The following is a 24,929-nucleotide window of genomic DNA, read 5'->3' as shown; positions in this document are numbered from 1 at the left end:
GCATGTGGCAAAAACCACACCAAGAATGAAGAACTTCCAGGGAAAAGTACGGGTGTGAAACAATATTTAAGGAAGCTGAATATTGGAAAATGTTCCAGAAAGCATGTAGGGTGCCTGAGTGGTTCAGTCAGTCAAGCATCTGACTTTGGCTCAGTTCAGATGTCAGGGTCTGTGGGTTCTTCAATCCCCATGTCAGGCTCTGTGCTGACAGCATGGAGCTTATTTGGGATTCTCTCTGTCTTCCCTCCTCTCTTTACTTCCCCTGCTCACACTCTCTCTCTCAAAAATAAACTAAAAAAAGAAAAAGAAAAAGAAGTATTCTCTATTAGAAATACATGAGGCAATGAAACCACAACTATGGAAGCAAAAAGGACTGGAGCCAGTGAATCTTGGTCTGAGGGTGCTACGATGGTGGGAGACACGGGGGAGCCTTGGCCAGAGATGCTGTGGCCGTGCTTGCAGAACCCGAGTTTCCTGGCCACAGTGGAAGGACAGGAGTCCACATGGAGCCCAGCGTCTAGATCCTTCCCAGGATGTATGAGAGAAGGAAATCATTACTCTTTACAATCAAAGCCAGGAAGGTGGAAGGAGAGCAAGGTGGGGAGCCCACACATCTCATGTGTCAGGCCATAGTTCATGTGAATAAAGAAGCAGCCAGGGCGCCTTGATTTCAGCTCAGGTCATGATCCCAGGGTTGTGGGACTGAGCCCCGTGTCAGTGCGGAACCTGCTTGGGATTGTGTGTGTGTGTCTCTCTCTCTCTCTCTGTCTCTCTCTGTCTCTCTCTCTCTCCCTCTGCCTCCTCTCCCACTCACTCTCTCTCTCACTCTCAAATAAAAAATATATATATTTTTAAAAAGGAGCTAAATGGTTTTTACATTAGAACAATTAGAAAATTACACCTGAAGTTGCTGAGGTTATTTTGTCCTTTTTCCAAAATTAAAGAAAAAGTCCCTGTGGCTACTGGCAATTTTCCCTGTGAACAGGTTTTTTTCTTAGCATACCACTGAGAGGGTCTATAATTTTCTCTCACTTCTTCCCTACTCCTCATTTTCCCTAATAATTACCATAAATGCAGAAACTTCTGGTACAGTCTCGTTTCTTGGCAAGCTACATTTATAAATAAAAACATTGTAGCTTCTTTTTTTTTTAATGTGAATAATGATACTCATTACTATTCTATCCTACTACTATTAGGTTTAATTTGAGAGAGAGAACACACAGAATGAAAATAACATGGAAATAAACCTGAAACCTACACAGTTGATGTGAATGTGTATGTTGCGTGTCTTCAAGATGCCCCTATCTGTGTGTTAACTAATTGTCCTGAGGATGGCCTATACTGAGCCCCAGAAACAGCCTTTATAGAAGACACACAGAGAAGACAAATGTGAAGTGTCACCGGGCAGAGGAGAGGGGTACATTCCAGTAACTCGTCACAAAACCTCCATCTACTTCCAAGGGTGGCATTACTGGAGATGCATTGTTGTAGGCTGGGGGTTGTGGTCGGAAGGACTAATGGAAAACAGAAAACTCAGATCTGAAAGGGATCCACGCAGTGCATGGGGTCGTGCTGCAAACGACAGCCACCTCATCTTGCCTGAACCCCTTCCGCGTCCGGAACTCCTTGCTTCACCAGGTAACCCCGCAGTACCACTGCACCCCTCTAGGCCAAACCATCTTACAGGTGTTTCTTGCAAGGAGCCGTATTCCTGGCCATGACTACTAATTACAGCTACAACAACGGTGAATCACCATCGCCTGTACCTCCAGCACCCAAGCATTTCTTCTCGTTCTCCTGTCCCCCCACCCCATCTCAGGGCACACTCTAGCTTTGCTCCTGCTCCTCTTGAAGCACGATACTAAGACACTGAAGACCTTTTGGCTTCCTCATCAGGGGGATAATTACAAAGACAGCCTCCCTCGCCGGCTTTTGCTGAAGTCACCCGAATGGAAAGTATTAAAAATTCCAGCCCAGAGGTCTCCATGTCTGACTGAGCACAGGCAAGGGATACTCAGAGGTCCCTTCACCTCCCTCCCGAAAATAAAAAGAAAGAATTGTCCCTTATAATGAAAGAGAAGTGCCCACAGGGATACGCTGAATATCTATGAGGGGTCTTAGAGGGGAAAATTATATAAGAATATTACCCTCAGTGTTTCTATGTCTTTAACTCACCATCCCCCAACCCCAGCCCCAGCCCCAGCCTATAAAAGCAACAAGTCCCTGCCACCGACTCTTTCTTCTTATGTCCCCAAGTTCCCTGCCTCCTGGCAACGTACATCCCACCTTCTTGCATTGTTCTATTACATAGTTGAGAGGCTTGCCTTTGAGATGCTCCTCTCTTTGCATTAAATAAGATAAGCAGCCACTCCATCTTCCCTACCCACCCAATTTCCACCTGACTCATCTCCCACCACTGGCTCACATTCAACCCCTTCTGCCCTGGGAGGCAGAGGAGGCAGGGTCAGCTCCCCGCCCCTTTCCAGCTCCCCTCCCCTGGCCGCCTCTCCTCCCTCTGATGGGTTCATGGTGTTGAAGCAGGAGTGGCAGCAGGTAACAGAAACATCGGCAAGAAGGCATGAATCTAAGAACCATGTCACCTTTCCCAGCACCAGCCAGAGGAGCATCACAGCACGAGAAGCAGACAGCACCTTTAGACCACCTGATGGAAAACAAGGTCACGTGGGCTAAGTTCCTATTTCTCTCCTGTCCTTTTTCTTTTTAAATTTATTTATCTAATTTGAGAGAGGGGGCAAGGGAGGGGCAGAGAGAGAGAGAGGGAGAGAGAGAATCCCAAGCAGAATCCGTGCTATGCTGTCAGCACAGAGCCCGATGTGGGGCTCAATCCCATGAGCCGTGAGGGGCGTCTGGGTGGCCCTGATCTAATAACCTTGACATTCTTATAAAAAAGGGGAATTTGGACATTTGGACACCGAGACAGACACACACAGAGGGAAGATGAAGTGGACAGACACAGGGACAAGGCCATCTATGAGCCAAGGAGGGAGGCCTGGGACAGGCCCTTCCCTCATGCCTGCAGAGATTTTAGACTCCTGGCCTCCAGAACTATGAGACAAGACATCTCTGATGTTCTCAGGGACCCATTAGCGGTACTTTCTTATGGCAGCTATCGGAAAACACACACTCCTTTTTCTCCCAATAACCTTTTGTTTCCTCCTGATTTTTTCTTCTCTCCCTGTTGGTTTCTGAACTTAACAATGGCAGCAGTTATTATCCACTCAGATCCCTTGCTAATGAGGGACAGAAGGTGGAGAGGTTCCATAAAGAAGAATTGCCCTCGCTTTCCCCCATCGAGTCAGAAAAACAGTATATACCTCTATCCCCTTCCTCTCATTCCCAGTTGTTCTAAATCTGTTCCACAATCTTTTCCTGCTCGGTGCAAATTAATGTGTTTAACACATTCACTCCGTAGGGATTGCTATTGTTCTAGTTTTCCCTTTTTCTTTATCCCAGAAGTCATTTAGTTGGCTTGCTGGATTATTTATCGCTATTTTTACCTGTCACTGTTGACAAGCAGACAAAAAAACATGTATTGAGGAAAAGCTCTAATGAGGGAAAGGGAATTCCAGATAGAAAGATGCGAAATGCCACATTCCCTGCCCCATCTCCACTCCTCAATGGAATTGGTCTGAAGAAAAATAACATGAGAATATACATAGCCAGTAGCTTATTTGAGAACAAGGGTTTCTGCTAAAAGTAAAATCTCACCAAGTACATTAAGGTCTTACTTTTGGGGCCCTGATAACATTTCACATTCTGATGCCAGGGCAAATTTGCTACGCCAAGACAACCACATTTATTGCAATGCCATTGGCCTGTTTATAGTAGCAAATTAAATAGAGAGGAATGGTGGAGACGCCCATGTACAGAAAAACAATTTCTAAATGGAATGTATGCCATGCCTTTCTTCCTCTTTCTACAGATCATCTTCAGCGGGTGCTTATGAAGTCCCTACTTACTGAAAGGCTGAGCTGAACAGGCCAAAAAGGACTATATAAGCTTTCCCTGTGTTCATTCGTTCATCCATTCAACAAACATTTCTTTAGTGCCTGTATTTACCAGACACAGGGCAGGGTGCCAGGGATTCAGGGTGAGAAAGGAGGCGTGGCCTCCGCCATGCCCGGATTGAATCCAGCAGCATACAAGCTAGTGAGGGAGCAGACGTTAGTCAAATATCACAAGTGCAGCCGATGACCACACACTGGGTTTGGTGCTCTGAAAAGTATGGTTTGGGGGGATAGAAGACGGGACCATGCTTAGGGGAATGGACCATCAACTAGCACGGTCAAGGGGGTTGGGGCGCCACAGAAGAGGAACACAAGACATGAGCATGAGATGAAGAGGTGTGCCAGGGTAGTTAGGGTTCCAGATCAGGTCACAAGGATTTGTAAGAGGTGGAAATCTAGCAGCACTAACCCGTGCTCAAGACCCTAGGAAAAGATGGTCATGAGGTGCCCAAGATTGAGTGTGCGGTGCAGAGAGGGAAGGCAACATTTTGACACAGACACCTATTTCTTGAACATCTTCCAAAATGGTGTCATGCCCTCTCCACCTCTAATCCCCAGGCCCTCCTGTGCCGTTGAGCTCTGGACCCCAGCGCTGCTGTTGGCTAAGAGGAAACAGGAAAGGACAGTTTCCAGCATGCACAACCGTGACTGGGCATCTGCATCCACTCAAACGCTGCACTTTCCATTGCAGCTAATCTCGGGAGGGAGACGGGAGAGCACATTTATAAGAAGATAAAAGTAACTGAAGTCTTTCTCGGAGTGTATGCATGCGTGTGTGTATGTAACAGGAAGAGAGATGTTGTGGGCACAAAGGTGGGCTTATCTGGGGCTGGGTATGGGGGAGTGAATAGTTTGCTACCAACACAGCAGGAAGAGGAATGGGGAGATGGTGATTGAGAAGGAGAGTCGGAGGGTGCAATGTCTACCTTGGTGTCACCTACAAGGAGCACGAAGATATGCCATAGTGGAGGGCCCTTTCCAGTCCACTAGAGAGACTCAGGAAGCTGTCATGGGGGCCAGAGAAAGAATGATATGGGACCTATGGCTTTGAAAAGCTCCTCCTGAGTAAGACATCCAACTGGAAAGCAATAGATCCAGGGGCTGATATCTCCGATAGTTGCCCTTTACCAATCCATTTGGGCAACGTGATCACAGCTAGTCACAGGCTGGTGTGTGTGTCAACCCCTGGAGGTCATTGCAAGAATTCTCAGGGCATTATGAGGCAAGCCGTCAGAGCTGCAGGCGACACTGGGGCAGCCTCTTCACAGAAGGATGATGATAATCGCTAATACCCGGTGCCCGCCCCCCTTCTGTATGTTTAAATACACGGACACATTTCAAACTGGAACCAACCTCTGAGGTGACTACCATTTTTGTCCCCACAGCACAAAAGAATTTTTCTCCAGGTCACATAACTAGTAACGTGGCAGAGCTAGAATTCAAACGGCCAGGCGCCTGGCTCCAGAGGTTGGGCTCAAAACCATCACACTGTGCAGGCTTCCCGTGTAAATGGGGCACATCACGCGAAACTCCATCTGGACCTAAAGGTGTGCACAGAGTACCAGGGACAGACTGGGTGACCAGCATGCCCAGGACTCTACCTCGACGGAGAACCATACACACTCAAGCGTTACTAGAATGTCTGTGCCATGTGCCATGCGACATGTGACAATGTCTGTCCCACCTGGGACGGCCACCCAGGTGGCAAAACCCCCTCACCCTGGGGAGCCCCACCGATGCCTCACACCAGGCACCACAGCAACCAGCCTTCAGATATTACAGTGTTGCAGGGCGCCAGGGCGGCTCAGTCCCTTAAGGGTCTGACTTTTGCTCAGCTCATGAGCTCACGGTTCATGAGTTCAAACCCCGCATCCAACTCTGCTGACAGCTCAGAGCCTTGGAGCCTGCTTCAGATTCTGTGTCTCCCTCTCTCTTTGCCTCTCTCCGGCTCACACTCTGTCTCTCTCTCTCTCTCTCAAAAATAGACATTAAAAAAAAAAGGTATTACAGTGTTACAACTTCTGTGTCATTGATACCACAATGCTTTAGAATGATTCTGCCATTGAATGCTCTGGGGCTCCAGCTTCTAAAGGTATACAAGCCAAAAGAGAGATGCATCTCTCTTCATCCAGTAATCAAATAAGGAGGTTTCTCCAACTAGCGATTCAGAATACAAAGGGGAGACATATCCTCCCACCTCTATAACCTTCCCCACAACCCCCAAATTCACTCACCTATTAACAGGTCCCTAGCTGATTGGAGGGACCTTGGAGAGAAGAGCTTCAGGCCATAGACAACGTAAGTGGGAGGGTGCCGGGCTTTGGCCCCTGTGTCAAGAAGCAAAATAAGGCCACACAGCACACAAAAATAGATTGGTCTGCTATATGTTATGATTTGGTTGTGTCCCTAGAAAACAAACACAATATCTGAATGGTACCTATTATTTGGATTAAATGACAAAAATCTCATAGTCAGAAATTTATATCATATCATACAACTTATACCATAAAACATTCTCTCCCCCTCTCCCAGCATAATTCATATACACAAATCACCAGGAAAAGAGAAAAAAAAAAAAAAAACTCTGATGCTTGTTCTGACAATTAAGGAGAAGAATATCAAAAAGAATGTTATGCCTCTCAGACTCAACAAGATTTAGCTGAAAATGTAATTACCATCCTTAGATACAATCTAGATCTAATCAATGATCCCCTAACAGTGAAACTTCCATTTGTATTGTTCATTTCAAATGCAAAACTAATATAAGGCATTATTTGCTCTATGTGGTCTAACTTGAGCCCCACTACTATTAAGAAATAGAATTATAACTTGTGGGCTTTGATTTCTCTGTCTTAAAAAGCAAGGCGATACAGATACAAAGTTATACCCACAGAGATTGCAGAAAATGTCTTAGTGTAGAGCGGGGGAATAATCCAATTTTTAAAAACTCACCATTTATATACATTTTCCTTTGAGGAGGACCAAAAGCTTAACAGATCTCATCTTGGCCCTCAAAATGTTGTTATGAGGAGAAGTAGAAACATGTTTATTCTTCTCCTTGAATGGATAGAAAAATTATGGGAAAGATAGAACACCAAACTTTCCAGGGCAAAAGCCAATGAAGAATTTACATGTCACAAATCAGTGCACAATTCATAAGGCTCAAAACACCACCAAAAATGAATTAGGGGGAGAATATTCTTTGCAATTCATGAACTACTTTGGGTGGAAAAAGTCAAGATGAAAGTGATACGGCTTTGGATGTGAATTTTTAAAGTCACTGCCTTGAACGTGTTATATTTAGAAATGCAATTTAAATTGCCACTGCTTCTATATAGAGATGGTCCTATTCTGAGACCATCTTTTAATAGGAAAGAAAACACAGGCTGTCCGTGGGGGCTGGCTATGTTTGGCCCTGAATCCAGCCTCAGTCTTGAAGGAACATTTGCACTCTTATGAAATTTCCTTTTGAATCCAACTGGGTCATAGATTAATGGGTATGGAAATACTTTCTCTGCATTAAAAAAAAAAAGAAGTCAAAACTAAAGCCTAAGTGAGATTGTAATGCATTTCTTATCAAGTGAAAAGCAAAATAACTCTGGTTGCTACAGACAGATACTTGGTATACAAACACACAAGACATTCCTCAAAGCGACACCATACAGGAGATATAATTAAAGAGCGACCTCCCGCTTGTCCCGATTCTTCCTTTTCCTAAAAGGTTTAAAAATACATTTTCTAGGAATTGAAAGTCTGGCCTTGAACAAGTCTGTGCTACAATCTTAAATCTGGCAAGTCAAACTTTGTTAATGGGCAGGGGAATGCTTCCTTGTAATTGTAATTTATGAAACAAAACGTAAGGCTGGCTCCCTCACAAACAGCCTGCCCTCATCATCCACCAATGCCTCACCTCACTGCATGTTCTGGGTCCCCAAACCGTTCTAAGCGTGACCCTAACAGGTGGCACAGACATGACTTTTATTTTCCTTCATTCCTAAGAAAGTCCCCTAATAAAATTCCTTTGCTCTCCAATTCCTTCTTTCCCATGCAAATCAATCATCAGACCCCCCCAAGGATTGCTTTTTCTTTTTTTCAAGAGAAAAAATTCCACTAGTTCCACCAGGTCAAGTCTGATCAGTCTTTTTTGCAACTCCTCCAACTATCCCTCCCCCCAACCCCCCCCCCACCTCCGCCATGTGGTTTCAACTTGAAAATGCCCTGGGGAAGCTCCCCTGACATCAGCTGTGGGGCATCCTGGAGGCTGTCTGCGCATGCGTCTGATTTCCCACCAGCCCCACCCACGTGTAGGAGGTCTGGGCCAGGGCAGCTTCTGGAAGGGCGAAGCCAGAGAATCAACACCTCCGGGGACCCCACCTCCGGAGAGTCGTGGTGCACGTGGCTAAGGGGACAAGGCCATTCGAATCATCCCCATAGCAAGACAGTGGGCTAGTCAAAGGCTTCAAAGTTACTAAGACAAACATAAAAGGTGTTTATTATAAGGGAAGATGGGGTGTCAGAGAACCTGGGGTGCAGCTGGGCCTCGGTGGTGAGTAAATCTGGGCTGTTAACCCTGTTAACTAGGTCACGCTGCGACCACCCCATGTCAGCTGGCTGCAGGTGTCAGCCCTGGGCTCTGTGCGGCCTCAGTCCGCAGGGCAGGAGAGAGAGCACCTCATACCTGCAGAGTCTGCACACGTTCTCGTCTGGCCACATTCAGGACCTGGTATTTTTTTGGGCCGGTGTGAATGGCCAGGGCACCAAGAGCTAACATTTGTCCCACCTTTCTTGTGCCCCAGGCACCACTCTACCCACGTGGCCAGTCCTCGGGACACGCCAAGAAGTACTTACTATTCTCATTTTGCCAAGGATAATCTGCGGCATAAGTTTTAATAATAATTTTTTGCGAAATTACGAAATGTACCCCCGGCTTCCCAGACAGAAAGCGGTGTGGCGGAGCAAGGATTCGGAGGCTGGGTGGGCACTGGCCTCCCGGCCGCCTGGCCACTGCATGCTGACTCCCGACAACAACCGGGCAGAGGAGCCCATTGGGCTCAGGCCCCATCAGGCCCCAGGACTCAGCCAGACTTCACTAACGTTCATTCATAATCGTCATTCTTGAAACACATAATGTAAACGTCACTTGTGTGAAGCAGAAATACAGAGAGCATGAGGAGAAGCATTAGTAATAGTTTTGGGGTGTTCAGCCCAAATGTCCATCAGCTGAGGAATGGATAAAGAAGATGTGGTTTACATACACAATGGAACACTACTTGGCAATGAGAAAGAATGAAATCGTGCCATTTGCAACAATGTGGATGGAACTGGAGGGTATTATGCTAAGTGAAATAAGTCAGTCCGAGAAAGACAGATGTCACAGGTTTTCACTTATACGTGGATCTTGAGAAACTTAACAGAAGACCATGGGGGAAGGGAAGGGGAAAAAATAGTTACAAACAGAGAGGGAGGCAAACCATAAACACTGAGAACAAACAGAGGTTGATGGAGAAGAGGGGAAAATGGGTGATGGGCATCGAGGAGGGCACTTGTTGGGATGAGCACTGGGTGTTCTATGTAGTGATGAATCACAGGAATCTACTCCTTAAGCCAGGAGCACACTGCACACACTCTATGTTAGTCAACTTGACAATAAATTGTATCAAAAAAAAAAAAAAAAGACTTTGAACTCTAGAGGGTGGAGAGGGTATAGAACATTAACGGCATACTCTGTCCACTGCTCTGGGGCACTGTTCACTGACGTGAACCCCCATCGTTAAAATAGGAGTTGGCTGGGGGCGCCTGGGTGGCTCACTCGGTTGAGCGTCCGACTTCGGCTCGGGTCATGATCTCACGGTCCGTGAGTATGAGCCCCGCGTCGGGCTCTGGGCTGATGGCTCAGAGCCTGGAGCCTGCTTCCGATTCTGTGTCTCCCTCTCTCTCTGACCCTCCCCCGTTTGTGCTCTGTCTCTCTCTGTCTCAAAAATAAATAAACATTAAAAGAAATTAAAAAAAAAAATAGGAGTTGGCTGTTTCATAGTTCGTTACAATGGTACCGATCTGTTTACTCAGATATCTGTTTGTGCCTGGTGATGGGTTTTTTCTCACTTTAGCATTAGCAAATCAGCATTAACAAATAAATGCCTGAGCATTTTTAACTATACACTTCAGTCCCCATTGCATGTGGAGCAAAAGGGGGAAAGCTGGGGACCAGGCAGCCACTGCCCTACAGAGAGAAGAGCCCCAGTAAAACCAGAGCCAGTAAGTATTCCGTGACTCATACTGGGGTATATATAAGGATCCAAAACATTTTAGAGAAGGCGGTAGAGGTGATAAGCAGCAACCAAAAGGTCAAATAATTCCTAACAGATGACTACTAAAATGCTACTTCAGGGGCCCCTGGGTGCCTCAGTCGGTTGAGTGTCCAACTCTTGGCTTCAGCTAAGGTCATGATTCCAGGGTCGTAGGATCGACCCCAGCTTCAAACTCCATGCTGAGCGTGGAGCCTGCTTAGGAATCTCTCTGTCACTCTGACCCTCCCCTGCTCCTTCTCTCTCTCTCTAAAAATGAAACAAATAATAAAATAAGATGCTACTTGAGTCTAAATATGGTAGAAATTTGACAAGTTACTTTAAAAATTAAAAAGACATAGGCAAAAGAGTTTCTGTAAGCTTAGCTTATAATTTAATTTAGTTTATAATTTAATTTCACAGAATGATATATTTCAGGGCCAACTTCTTAGCTTTCCTGTCTGTGAATCTTGACAAATGGGTCAATGCAGCTGTCCAACCAAGGAGGCAGTGAAATGGACATCAAATGGTGCCCAACGTGCCATCCACTCTGCCACCCTTCTATTTTACGGTTTCCCACTACCTCAGCATTTCCCCCAATGACAGTGACCGACAGAGGGAAGGGTGATCACTTAAGTTCTGCCCTGATTTCATGGCAGAAATTAAGTATAAAAGCATTCAGAGAAGGCAATTTGGAGTGGCTCATGCTTTAAAGAATACTATTTTTTTGAGCAAAGGAAATACACAACTGAAGAGATAAACCTAATTTAATTTTCAGTTGAGAACCACTAAGACTCAGTTGACCTTCTTATTTCTAAGATTGAGGACTGAGAAAAATTTTTATAGGTCATTTAATATCATTCCTCTGACAGACACTACCCCCACCTAGGTGATCAAGGTCAACACCAACAGCGGTTAAGTCACGTAGACAGTACATAGCCTCAACGTGTTGTGATGAAAATGGCTTTTCCCCTCAATGGTCTTGCTCCCAAAATTCTATAACCCCGGTCTAATCATAAAATAGACATCAGATAAATCCCGACTGAGGGGCAGTCTACAAAATCCCTGACCAATACTCCTCAAAACCATCAAGCTCATCAAAAAATAAGCAAAGTCTGAGAAGCTGTCATGATAACTAAACATAATGTGCTATTCTCGATGAGGTCCTCAAACAGAAAAGGCACATCAGATTAAAACTAAGGAACTCTGAGTAAAATATGGACTTTGGTTACTAACAATGTATCAATATTGGCTCACTACTTGCGACAAATGTCACAACTGGATGCAAGAGGTAAATAACAAGTAGGGGAACTGGGTGTGGGGTATGTGGGAACTCTCTGTACTATCTTCCCAAGCGCTCTGTACCTCTAAAGCTGTTCCAAGATCGGAAGCGTATTCGCAAAAATCATTCCCGATGATTTTGTATATAACAGGAAGTGGTACCAAATGTCCTCTCTGTATAGTTGCCGTAGTTCACCGAGGAGAACACATAACAAGATACAGCCCTTGCTCTTTGGAGTTGGTACTGTAAGCAACGAAATGATAACTACGCCAAGTGGAAGGAGACAAGGAAAGAAACATTTACAGAGGACTGAGTCACTCGAGGCCCTGCGCCGGGCTCATTACATGTATTGTCCAATCTGCTCGTTCACCAAATCCAACTGAGGCTGCTCTTGTTCACAGTTTAGCCGTAAAAAAGTTGCTAAGATTCGTCAAGTGCTTCCACCGTACTATCGGATACTGTGCTGAGCACCTGAGCACCTTATCTTGTCCAATCCCCTTATGCTCCTCTGTCATGATTTCCTCTCTCACAGACGAAAAACCTGAGATGCAGAGAACTAACTTGCCCAAGATCTCATACTTTGTACATGGTCAGGCTGGATTCAAATCCCTAAATCTGCATGCCACCCCAGCGTTTGTCATGTATCATTTGAGATCACCACCACTGTCATCCCCTGTCGGGGGTGGGAGGGCGGTGAATGCAGATTCCCAGGCGCTGCCTCAGCCACCCCAACTCAGAATCCCTGCTGCTGCTGGGAAAGACACCTGAGTCTGGCTCTGTGCAGGAGATGCCAGTTTTCTGCTGCCCCTTAACGTATCCTACTGAATTTTGCTTCCCGGGTGATCATCAGTGGTTGCTGTTGGTTAGACCTGTGCACAGATCTGGGTACGCCAGTTAAAAGCTTCCTCGTCCATCCACTGCTTTATTGCCAGTCTGATCCTCAGATGCTGCCAGTATCCACCTGAACCATCACTTTTTAAGCTCTGCTAGACCTGTTTTCTTTTATAACCAGACACATCTCTTTCAGGCCCAGGGTCTACTGTACCGTATCTATCAGCACGTCATTAATTCTGCATTTACATCTGAAATATACAGTGTTATGCAAAACTGTGACTTCTATTTTGCTATCTTCTGGTTTTAACAACTTGCTCAAAATCTGCCACCTGTGTTCTCCAGAAGGAAACAAAAAAAAAAAAAAGAAAAGTCGGTCAATCACTCTCAGAGCAAGAAGTGTCTGAATTTATTAATAACCCCTCCCCCTACAATGTCAAAACAATGTCATTTCTGGAAAGCACTTTGGTCCATCTGATGACCGGGGCTGGCGTCGGCAGCAGGCTTGAGAGCCATCTCTGCGCCCAGCCTTGGTCAGCTCCCCTGACCATCTCCTTTCTGAGGTCTGCACATTTATAAACTGGAGACAATAAATTTGCCTTCTAAATGCCCACATGGTTCAGTCAGATTGCAAGAGGAAACATTTTGCAGCTACCGTATTTTCTCTCCCCACCAGAACTGTTAAAAAAAAAAAAAAAAAAAAAGCCAAATCAAATCAGGGACTAATCTACTTAGAAATCGGTGTACAAGAATTAATAAACAGGTGTCTGGCTATGTCTTACTATGACAGCAAGAGAAGTCATTTCTTAACTCCCTCACTATGACACGCTTGCTTGGAGAAAGGAATAGCTACTTGACTGAGTCCTCGAGGAGCTAGACCAACATAGACAATATAACTCCAACTTAGAACGATGACATAGGGTTGTTGCTAACAGACTTGACAAATCCACAGGGATTATGCAGCTGTATTCACCATCCACCTTTACTAGCATGTTCTGCATTATTGCTGAAGGTACATGCGGGAAATGAATGTTTAACAGCACGTAACACCCCTCCCCCAAGTCACCCAGAAAAACGGTGACACTGAGGTGTCATCACTAGAAAGGAGGGTTTATTTACTGAAGCAGAAGGGGAGGACGTGGCATCTAGGGTGGGCTCGAACAAAAAATTTCAGAGTTCCACATCTCTGCTCACTCCAGCTAACCCAGATTTCTGACGATAATCACAACAATACATCTTAATACCCTAATTATGCTGCTTCTACTCATCTTGACATTCAGACTCTGGAATAAAAAGAAGATGTATTATATGTAAACCAATTACGGGGAACAGAGGAATTTAACAAGATAGCAACGTATGCCATGTGATCGTCCAATTATAAGCTTTTCTTAATTACTATGAGCTAAACATGAGCTATCACAGATTTAAAAGCAGTCCTAAATCCTGGATATGAATTTTTTAAAAGCACAATGGAGCTAAGATCAAGCTTCCTTTCTCCGGTTTTCTTGGGGGCCCACAGCTCACCCTAACAAAGAAGAGAAAGCCCTCTAAGAGCTGAGAGGTCCACCGGGCAGGGGATTAGACCAAAGGCATGCGGTAGCCAGGGTACCTGCAGGGACAGTGCCGGACCCTGTCACTTAGCATCCTGCAAGGGAAGGGCGGCTGGGTCAGAGGAAGCTATGTGTGATTCAGAGCTCACGGAAGGATGCCGGAGCACCAACAGGTCAGTATCGGCGAACCCAGCATCTCAGTTCTAAATGAGCCCAAAATCATGTGGGAGAAAAGTAACAATACTCTCGAAAATGTGGACTAGGAGGAGATCAGCTTCATGTAAAGAGAATAATGGTTCATGCTTACACAACTGATATTACCAATAACGATAGCTCCCACTTACTAAGCAATGTCTATGTTCCAGGCACCGTTTTAAGGAATTTAAACAGATTATTTAATCCCGACAGGCATTTTTATCATCCTTATTTGCATGCAGAGAAACAGAGACATGGCAAGTACATGTATCTTCTTCTGAGTTCAACGTTCAAGCGGAGGAACCAGGAAACAAAAGCAGGCAGTCTGACTGCAGGGCCCGGCCTTCCCACACTGGGCTGCATGGTCTACCCTGACATGAGTCCAGCGGGACAGAAAAGACCCTCGCCACCCTGTACACCCCCCCACCACCACCACTGCCACTCACACCACGCTCTCAGATCTAGCCTGAAATCGGCAACCATGCATTCATATTTCTATGTATATATTCAATAGATGCACATTGATATATATTTTGCCTCTTGGACAGATTTTGTTCCCCTCTCTTCAACACAAGCAGACGAGACAAGCTACTTGCCTGTTATTCGAAACTTACGTGTATTGGCGAGGCGGGGTCGGGCTGAACGCTCTAGAACACAAATCAGAAGTGTCTGTGTCATCATCTCATGATTTCAAGGATACATTAGTGATGGTAAGAATTAGATGTGGTCTTGCCTTTAACAGGGAATACTGGCAGCTGGCCATGACAAGGCAGAAGAGGAGCACCCACATGTCTTTGCAAAAGCCTTGGTTCAAGGTCAGAAATCCGAGTAGGGAAACCAGGACAATGAGTAAAACTGCCAGCACATTTTCCTTGACATCTTCAGTTCTGGGGAAAATAAATAAGAACCAAGGAAGTAAAAAGTGAGTCTGTTCCTCAAGATAATACTGGAATGCTTCTAAAATGACTGACATGAACAGAATAGTTTGGCTTTTTAAGCTTTTGAAGCATGCCTTTATATGTGGTAACAGCATTTTAAGGCTTCTTTCTTTCTTTCATTATTCTTGTATTTTATAAGCGAAATCCCTATTTTAATCCCGAACTTCTGTTATTGGAAGAAACGAAATATAACTCCATGAGTCTCTTTGATCACTAAACTGGGTTTCCTGGGGGGAGAACAATTAACTATTCCACCTATGATAGTGAAATGTCTTTCAGACGAAGAGCTGTGCTGGTTCCTTTAAGTGTGGCAGGCGGGAGGTGGGGGGAGGCAGAGGAGGTGCCTTATCACCTGGCTGAAGCAGGAAACCCCTCCTCGATACAATCTCCTCAGCCAGAATCCCCTTCCCAGTTTCAGGAGCTGGAGAGCTGACGTGTAAGAGGGTCTGACTGAGGTGTGTTGTGACCACAGTCTCACTGGGACCGAGAGGGACCTTTGCATAAGAGGTGTGCTCATCCGAAGGTGGGCATGCTGTCGCTGGGTGTGAAGGTAGACAGGGTAAGGGAGCTTTAAGGTGCTGAGACAAGGGGATGAAGGCTGGATCTTGGAGGCTAAGCAGAATGGGGGAGGCAACAAGGGCAGAGGAGGCTGCTAGGCAGGAGAAAGCGGACGGGCCCAAGTGCTTGGCATAGCTTGGCATTGGCAACGTTTGAGGATGGTCAGTGGCTGGGACTATGACTTTAGAGGTGAAAGGCTTGTATGGGAGGAGGCTTTACATGGGAGGGCATAGCGATGGGTGGAAGAGGCTGAAATGGAGCAAGGGAGAATGGTGTGGCCACAACGTCAGGAGTTCAGATGGGTCATTCCCAAGAAAGCTGAGCATATTGGTTTTTTTAATGTTTATTTATTTATTTTGAAAGAGAGAGAGAGCATGAGTGGGGGAGAGGAGCAGATGGAAAGAGAGAGAGAGAGAGAGAGAGAGAGAGAGCAAATCTTAAGCAGGCTCCACGCTCAGCACAGAGCCCAACACGGGGCTTGAACTCACGAACCGTGAGATCATGACCTAAACCGAAATCAAGAGTCGGATGCTCAGCCGAGTCATCCAGGAAGCCCAAGAATGATACGCATATTTTTTTACCTCGCCAATTGTCGCTCAGGAACATACCGATCTGTCCCATTAAATGATTTTCAGAACGGGACAGGTATCTACTGTACTCCTGGCAAGCAGGCACTCCTGTGTTTTTCCAAATTAATATACTTTATTTTGTAAGAGCAGTTTCAGATTCACAGCAAAAGTGAGGGAAAGTACAAAGAGTTCTCGCATAGCCCACCCCGCAAACACGCGCACACACACACACACACCCGCCCCCTCCCCATCGACATCCCCCACCAGAGTGGTACATTTGTTACTATCGACCAACCAACATTGACACATTGTTATCAACCAAAGTCAGGAGTCTACATTATGGTTCATTCTTGGTGTTGTACATTCTATGCGTTTGGACAAATGTGTAGTGAAATGTATCCACCATTACAGTATCATGTAGATTATTTTTACTGCCCTAAAAATCCTTTTCTGCCTACTTACCCTGCTTTCCCCCAACCTCTGGCAACCACTGATCTTTTTATGTCCCCACAGATTTTCCTTTCCAGAATGTCATACAGTTGGAATCATACAGCGGGTAGCCTTTTCAGGTCAGTTTCTCTCACTTAGTAAGATGCATTCAAGCTTCCTTCATATCTTTATATGGCTTGATAGCTCATTTCTTTTTATCACTGAATACTATTTTAGTATATGGAATACATCCATATGGTGTATGGATGTACCATGGTTTACCCTTTCACCTATTGAAGAACAACTTGGTTGTTTCTGAGTCTTGGCAACTATGAATAAAGCTTCTATAAATATCCATATGTAGGTTTTTGTGTTAGCCAAAGCTTTCAACTCATTTGCACCAAGGAGCATGACTGCTGGATCCCATGGTAAGAACATGTTCAGTTTTGCAAGAAGCCACCAAGCTATCTTCCAAAATGGCCTTGCCATCTTGGATTCCCTCTAACTATGAAGGGAGTTCCTACTGTTCCACATCCTCGGCTACACTTGGTGTGGTTGGTGCTTTGGATTTGGCCATGCTAATCAGGGTGCAGTACATATCACTATTGTTTACCTTTGCAATTCCCCAATGATACGACGTGGAATGTCACTGCATATGCTTATTTGCTACCTGTATATCTCCTTTGGTGAGGTGTCTGTTCATACCTTTTGCTTATTTTTTAATCAGGCACTTGAGATGTATAGAAGCAAGACGCATAGAATGTGAAGAACTCAGATATTATCATGCTCAAGTTGAAAGTTAAAAGAAAAAAAAACAACTCCTGGGGGGACCAAGATTCCTCCTTTGGTGGAAAGGAAAATTTATGGGATTTTTTTTTTTGTTTGTTTTCCACTATGTGCTTTTTATAGAGCTGAATATATTTTGTTAGTTCAGGTCCATAAAATCCGTTATGTAGTTTTTAGTGTGCTCATAACATTTCACTGTATACTTAAAGATATCTAAAGCTTAGGAAAATTTTTTTAAATCAAAAATTTCAGTTAAATGACCAGACATTTTTCCTATTTAGGAGGGAAAAATAACGTTCCTGAAAAATATTCCCCCCCACCACCGGTTTCTCCCCCAGCACGACTCCATTCCTCTGCCCCAGCACCCCATGACTCCACTCTCACGGCTCCTTATGCATCTGTATTTCAATATCGGGTTAAAAAGTTTACTCACTGGGCAAGGAGTTCTGTGATTGAGGCAGTACAGATAAGTCAGAAAGATTTATCTGGCAGAGGCTGACAAGATGCACTGGAGAGGAAATAGAGCAGAGTGGGATAAACAACACTCCAGGGGAGAAGGAACGAGGGCCTGAGAGGGCAGTGGGAAACTGGAGAGGCAATGTGATGTCAAGACACAGCACAGAGCAGGGCAGAAAGGAATGGATTGTGCACAGTGAAAGGCTGGCTGAAAGAACAAAGAAGGTCTCAAGATTTCAATGTGGGGAAGAAAGGATCATGGCAACATCAATGGCAGAAGTTGGGAAGGGGAGCTGGTTTGCGAAGGGAGGTTGATTTGTTTGGTCACTCAAGAGGGCTCAGCACTGCTCCAGAGGCTTGGAATACATCACTGAGCAGAACTTTTGGAGCACTCCTTCCAGAGGGCCATGGCATGAAATAAGTAATACGCACACTGCATAAGGATATTAGACAGCGTTTGAGGATGATTCACGCAATCAAAAAATGATCAGAAGGTGAGAAGAACTGTGGCGGTGGGGGTGGGGAACTGCTGTAATTTTAAGCAGGAAGGTCAGGCTAAGCCCCACAGGGAAGTGCTACTTGAAAGGCGAGGGGGAGGGGCGCCTGGGTGGCGCAGTCGGTTAAGCGTCCGACTTCAGCCAGGTCACGATCTCGCGGTCCGTGAGTTCGAGCCCCGCGTCGGGCTCTGGGCTGATGGCCCGGAGCCTGGAGCCTGTTTCCGATTCTGTGTCTCCCTCTCTCTCTGCCCCTCCCCCGTTCATGCTCTGTCTCTCTCTGTCCCAAAAATAAATAAAAAATGTTGAAAAAAAAAAAATTGAAAGGCGAGGGGGATGGCCACGCAGATATCTGAGAGGAGAGGAGAGGGAACAGACAATGCAAAGCCCTCAAGGCTGGAGGAACGCCTGGCTTGGTGAAGAATGGCAGGAAGACCCGTATGGGTGGGAAGGAGTCCATGGCAGTAGCAGGAAGTGAGGTCAGAGAGCAAAGCAGTGGCTAGATCATGGGGACTCTGAGGCATTCTGAGCACTTTGGCTTTCATTCATGAGTGAAATGGGGGGCACCGCAGGGTGGTCAGCAGAACAGCATGTTACAATATTGTACAGGGAGGGGGGCACCTAGGTGGCTCCATTGGTTAAGCGTCTGACTCTTGATCTCTACTCAGGTCATGATCTCATGGTTCGTGGGATCGAGCCCCATGTCAGGCTCTGTGCTGACAGTGCAGAGCCTGCTTGGGATTCTCTCTCTCCCTCTCTGCCCCTCCCCACCCCGTCTCTCTCCAAATAAATAAATAAACTCAAAAAAAAAAAAAAAAAAAAAACAGTGCACAGGGAGAACAGGTAGAGGCAGGAGATGCTATTGCAGTGGCCCTGATGAGAGACAAAGGTAGCTCAGACAAGGGTGGTCACATGAAAGGTGGGAAGATGTAGCAGATACATCTGGAGAAACAGTGAACACGATTCCCTGTGAGAGGCTGACTGAGGGTGTAAAAGAAAAGAAGATACAAGGTTGACTCCAAGATGTTTAACCTGAGAAATTAGAAGGATGGGGTTGTCGTCAGCTGAGGTGGGGAAGACAGCTGGTGGAGCAGAAGGGAGACGGGGCAGTGGTAAAGAACTCAGTTTTGGACTGTGGTCATGAGATGTCAGGCTGGTAGATGGAGAGACAAGTCTGCAATTCAGGAGGGAGGTCCAAATCTTAGTTGTTGGCACCTCGGCGGTATTTAAAGCCATGAGACTAAATGCAATCACTAAAGAAAAGAGGGTAGACAGAGAAAGAAAGGAGACCGAGACCAAGGGCCGTGAAGCACCCAAAATCAAGGGGGTCAGGAGGCAGAGGCTACCTGCACGGGTGACTGTCCCGTGAAGCAGTAACCAGCTAGGCAGAAGGAAAACCAAGAGAGGGCTGGATCCTGGAAGCCAAGAGAGGAAGCATACCAAGGAGGAGGATCGACTCTGTCAAAGGTGGTAAATGGGTCTAGTAAAATGATGACTGACCAGTGAAGTCAACGGTGACCTTGACAAGTGCAGTGTTGGAGTCGGGAAGCAAACATATGGGTTTATGAGAAAATGAGAGAAGAGAGAAGACAAACAAGCACAGGCAGCTCTTCACGGAGTTTTGCTGCAAAAGAGCACAGAGATACCAGACAGTGGTTGGCGGGAAAGTGGGCCAAAAGGACTTTCGAGGATGGGAGAGATGAGAGCGTGTTCTCAAGATGGCGACACTGACAATGAGATTGTTTGAAGAGCATGAACGATTCTCCCCCTACTTGTTACGGGGCTGCCTCCTCGCCTTATATCTATCTTGGTGTGCATGTTTCCTCCTCAGGAAACACTTCCGCAACCACCTGTTCTGACGTGGTGTCCCTTGTCCCCCACTTTCCTCTACCCCAGGCCTTTATGTGTGTCCTTCACGGCACCTATTCCACTCTATTTCAGCCTGTCTCATGCAGTAGAATACAAGCCCCGTGAGGGTAGGGACCACACCTGTTCCACTCACTGCTCTGTTCTCAGTGCCCAGTGCAGAGCCTCACATGGAGCAGGTGCCTGTGGTTTGGGTGGTTTTTCCTTTTACTAAATTTGTTGAATTAATGAAAAAATGAATAAAACGATGCCCAGATGGGCAGCTTTTTATTTTAGCTTTTTATTTTATTTTAGATCGTAACTAGAGAAATGAAAATAAAACCTATGTGTTTTGCATGATGGGGTAATAGCAGAATAAAAACTGTATAAGAGAAAATAAAGGAGATTAAGGACAAGTCCAAAAACACCTGAGTAGAATGAATGCCAAACCAAAAGCAAATAGGAGATGTTGAAATCACAGGAACCGTGAAGGTACAATCAGAGAATAAGGAAGTATTTTCAAGGAAAATCAGCCTGAGTTCCAGAGTAAAGTTGAAAATTATGAAGCAGAAAGCCTTAAGCTATGAGAGTTTATAGCAATGATTAGCTCAATTTCAGTGCTTTTAATTCACCAATTTCTTCTACTTCCTGCTCAACCCTTACGGTTTGTTTTTTATTATGCATAACTTCCTTATAAACTTTAATTTGGCAACTCAAGTTCATTAATCCATGGGGGATTTTAAATATAATGTCCCCCAATGAATGTCAAAAGGTAATTTATTGATGCCTTTTGGAATTTTACAATCATCATAAAAAATGTATTGTGTAAGTTCCTGCTTTCTTAAACAGGCCTTTCAGATCATAACTGTCCTCACAAAGAAGGTGAGCTGGCGAGGGATGCCATAATACAGCCCTACACTGTACTCAAGGCCATGCTGAAGTGGTGACTTCTCACTCCTAGAATCTGTATTGTCACAAAGCTCCCAGGTGATTCTGGTCCACGGTCCTGTTTGGGGAATACACTCTCCCTGCAAAGGTCCCAAGCTGCTTGGTTTTTCTAGGTTAGTGTTTGGGCTTTTCTTCCTCTGTGCTTGCTGTCAGTTCGGGCCTCATGTCGTCTGATCTCCCCTCTTAATTGACCGTGAACTGGAAAACCAGATCCCCACGTGTGCTGGGAGATGCCTGAAAGTAGGCTGATATGGGCTCTGAAAACAGGATGATTTCCCCTACGAATTAAGGGCCTAAATGTGTCTGGACTTGACAGCATCTACTTTGGCTACACTAATTTTATTTTATTTTTATTTATTTTTCTTCTTTCTGGGTTCTGGGCCACATTCCAGGTCATAATAACAGCAACAGCAGCTAATATTTAAAGGACACTTTCCATAGCTAATTTTATTTAAACCTCATAATCTCCCTGTATATAGATGATCCCCATTTAGCAGACAGGAAGCTGAGGAACAGGGAGGTTTCACAGTCATCCTTAGATCACAGCACGGGTAAGTGGTGGCACGGGGCTTGATCCCCAGGGGCTCCCTGTACCAGCTGAGTGACCCATGCCTAAGAACGTAATGCTGTCTCTACAAATCCCTTAACACTGAATTCAAACCCACTGCAACAGAAGCGATTAAAACTATAAAACTGTAAACTTTTTAAAACTGTAATAATCCTCATCATCCTTTTCCAGACTTTAATTAGATTTTCAGTTAATCTGTTGCCACTGAGTGCATTTAAATAATGTACACCTAGAAATGTACAGAAACATTCGTTTTTAATATGAAGGGCTAACACGAGGTAGTCCAACTTTCAGCAATTCCTTTTAAACAGAAAAAAAAATTAATATTTCAAAAAAAAAAAAAACCTAAAACTAACTCATCTAACAGGATGTGTTATTTTGGATGATTCCAGTTATGTTTGAAATGTTCATCTTAAGTGTGTGCCTCTGGGGTGACGTAGTGTTGTTAGAAAAACCATTATAACTCCATTCCCTGACTTGTGGGTCCTGAAATTTACTGTTGTAATTTTGCATGACTATAGTTTTTTAGTAAGACATTACTATAACAATCAGTCACTGAGGGACCAACCATAGGATGGCAGGCAATCAGCTTTCCCGCCGCCCCCACTGGCTGGCATTTAACTGTGAAACTCCACATTTGCTGATGACAGTGTCAGTAAAGGCATGTTGAATCTTCTTTTCTTTTTTAAATGTTTATTTATTTTTGAGAGAGAAAGAGAGAGTAAAGGAGCAGCAGAGAGAAGGGGACAGAGGATCTGAGGCAGGCTCTGCACTGACAGCAGAGAGCCTGATGCAGGGCTCGAACTCACAAACCATGAGATGGCGACCTGAGCCAAAGTCAGATGCTTAACTGACTGAGCCACCCAGGTGCCTCAAGCCATCTTCGATTTTCAAACCAACACTCCCATCAGAACTGCACAGCCCCTGAAGATGAAAATCCCGTCCTTTGTATATCGTGAGGTCGGGGGCAGGGATGGATATGGGAAGTTCCCAACCCGGCCCCGTCTCCACCGTGCTTTAACTAACTGGACCTTCTCCCTCCCTCTTCTCCCTCCCCGCCCAGCGACTGCATCTTCAACCCTGCGTTTCATCTTGACAAACAATGGAAAGAAGAGATGAGAAAGAGTAAAGGGTTTAAAGGAGAGATTAATGTTCCAATTAGTGTATCTCAGACAAGAGTGAGAAGTAGCCTCAGCTGTTGAGGAGAAAAGCTAGAAATCACAGGGCTCCATCCGCCCTCCTCTCCCCCTGCCCGCATCCAGTCAGCCAGGCCCCACACTACCCATGAACCCCAAGCCCTCCTACAAAAATGTGGCAAACCGTGAATAGACCAACACATAATACTGTCCCCAGAGCCGACCTTAAATCTGAACAGTGTTCCCCCAATTCTCTAATCTCCTACTGTAATTGCTAAATTACAATTTCTCCAGTGGTCAAGATCTCACGGCTTCGCCTTTGGGTTTGCAGCACAAAAGCCATACCTCTTGAAAATGTTCCAGAGAACCTTAGCAAGTGGCAATTTCTTTTTTATAAGCATGTGAGTGCCCTGTTATGCCCCCATTGTGTCTTCTCCGTACGTTTGCATGCTCAGTGGCTTACCGATCAAGTAACGCCAACAAGGTAAGTCGATCATACCAGACTTTAATCCACTTGCCAGGGAAAATGATAAACTTGTAAAACTGCTCTCGGTTAAATTTTCCTTGTGTTGAAGAACATGACGAGTCTTCCAGATCCTGACTCAGATGCTTTTACATACCAAAAGAAACAACAGAGAAAGGGTTTCATACTGACATGTTATTGTCATAAACGTACCTCATAATAAAACAGTATAGAAAGCAGATGTTCAAATTCTGAAATGTAAACCAACATATTTCATTAAAAAGGGTACTCTAAGAGAAAGATAATGATCAACAAAAAGGGTCTTTCTTACCAACACACTTCCATTCCGTTATAACGTACCATTAAATTTATGCTACTCCCATCAAAACACTGATGTTAATTAAGGCCAAGAAACTGCCATGAAAATAGTTCTCATAAAAGATCAGAATTTAACTAAAGATCTTAAATGGATTAATTTTTTAAAGATATGTTATTTAATGCAACATCAGAATAAATATTTAAATTTTACTAAGAGTAAAAAAATTTTCATTGCCAATTTTGTAGGTCATTGGTGAGGCCTGATATAAGAAAAAACGGAAATATCTATAGAAAAAATCTAAACCAATAAAATAGAAACAGGAAAATTTAATTCCAGATTCAAAATGTTTTAAGCCCAGATTCATTTCTGGTTGGCTCTAATCTTGTGGAGAAGAATTTAATTTTGAAAAGAAAATTCCTCTTCATTGATTCGTCTAACATACTTAATGAGTAACTCTTCTGAGCCCGGCACAAGGTTGGGAATAGGAAAATAAAAAAGAATACGGTGGACTCAGTCTGTGGCAGCCTATTGCCTGTAAGAAGACACCTCTTAGACATTCAACTGTCTCACAGACTCAAAACCAGATGCTGAATGCATGCCAGGGCCCGACATGGGACTAAATCCCAGAAAACGTGAGATCATGACCTGACACAAAATCAAGAGTCAGATGCTTAGCCAACTGAGCCACCCAGGTGCCCCTAGGGTACCATGCTTTTTAAAAATGAATAGTTTCATTCAATATTGAATCAATGCAAATACATATCTTTTAAATGTGTGTAGAGTATTAAAAAAACCCCACGAACCCCAATTGAGTGAATAGCTGTGTGGCTATCACCCAGTATAACAAAAAGGGCATTACCGCTAGCATAGAAGTTCCCTGGGGGCCACACCGCGGACACCTCTCCTTCCCTATTCCTTCAGGGATCATCACTGTCCTGAGTTTGGTGTTTATCATTCCTTTTGTTTTCTTCTGTTTTACTCTGCTTATTACATCCATAACTTCTATACTGTTTATGTTTTTGAACCTCGTGGATATGAAACCACAGCCTATGTATGCTTCTGCAACTCGCCTTTGTTCCCTTCCATTCCACATTATGTTCCTGAGCCTGATCCATGCTGTTTTACAGCTGTGGCATCTATTTTCACAGTTGAATAATACTGCATTATACGGACATGCCATAATTTACTTATCTGCTTTACTGTTGGATATTTAGGGTCTTTTTTTTTTTTCAAAAAAAATTTTTTTTACT

General features: G+C 44.7%; 1 protein-coding gene across 1 annotated transcript in view; it reads right to left on the bottom strand.

The window, feature by feature from the left end:
- The window catches only part of LOC125933102 (pecanex-like protein 2), a 98,740-nt gene that overhangs the window by 1,707 nt on the left and 72,104 nt on the right, over positions 1 to 24,929 (bottom strand). The window contains exons 10-12 of the mRNA XM_049645982.1: positions 23,361 to 23,506; positions 14,785 to 15,057; positions 6,263 to 6,434 (exon numbers count right to left, since the gene is read on the bottom strand). Of these exons, the coding sequence (XP_049501939.1) occupies positions 14,853 to 15,057; positions 23,361 to 23,506 (351 nt within the window). The 3' untranslated portion in view covers positions 6,263 to 6,434; positions 14,785 to 14,852. The remainder of the gene's footprint in view (positions 1 to 6,262; positions 6,435 to 14,784; positions 15,058 to 23,360; positions 23,507 to 24,929) is intronic.

This window comes from Panthera uncia, chromosome D2, assembly GCF_023721935.1.
Source record: "Panthera uncia isolate 11264 chromosome D2, Puncia_PCG_1.0, whole genome shotgun sequence".
Classification (NCBI taxonomy): Eukaryota; Metazoa; Chordata; class Mammalia; order Carnivora; family Felidae; genus Panthera; species Panthera uncia.
The sequence above is the reverse complement of the archived record's forward strand: the minus strand, read 5'-3'. Positions and strand labels throughout refer to the sequence as shown.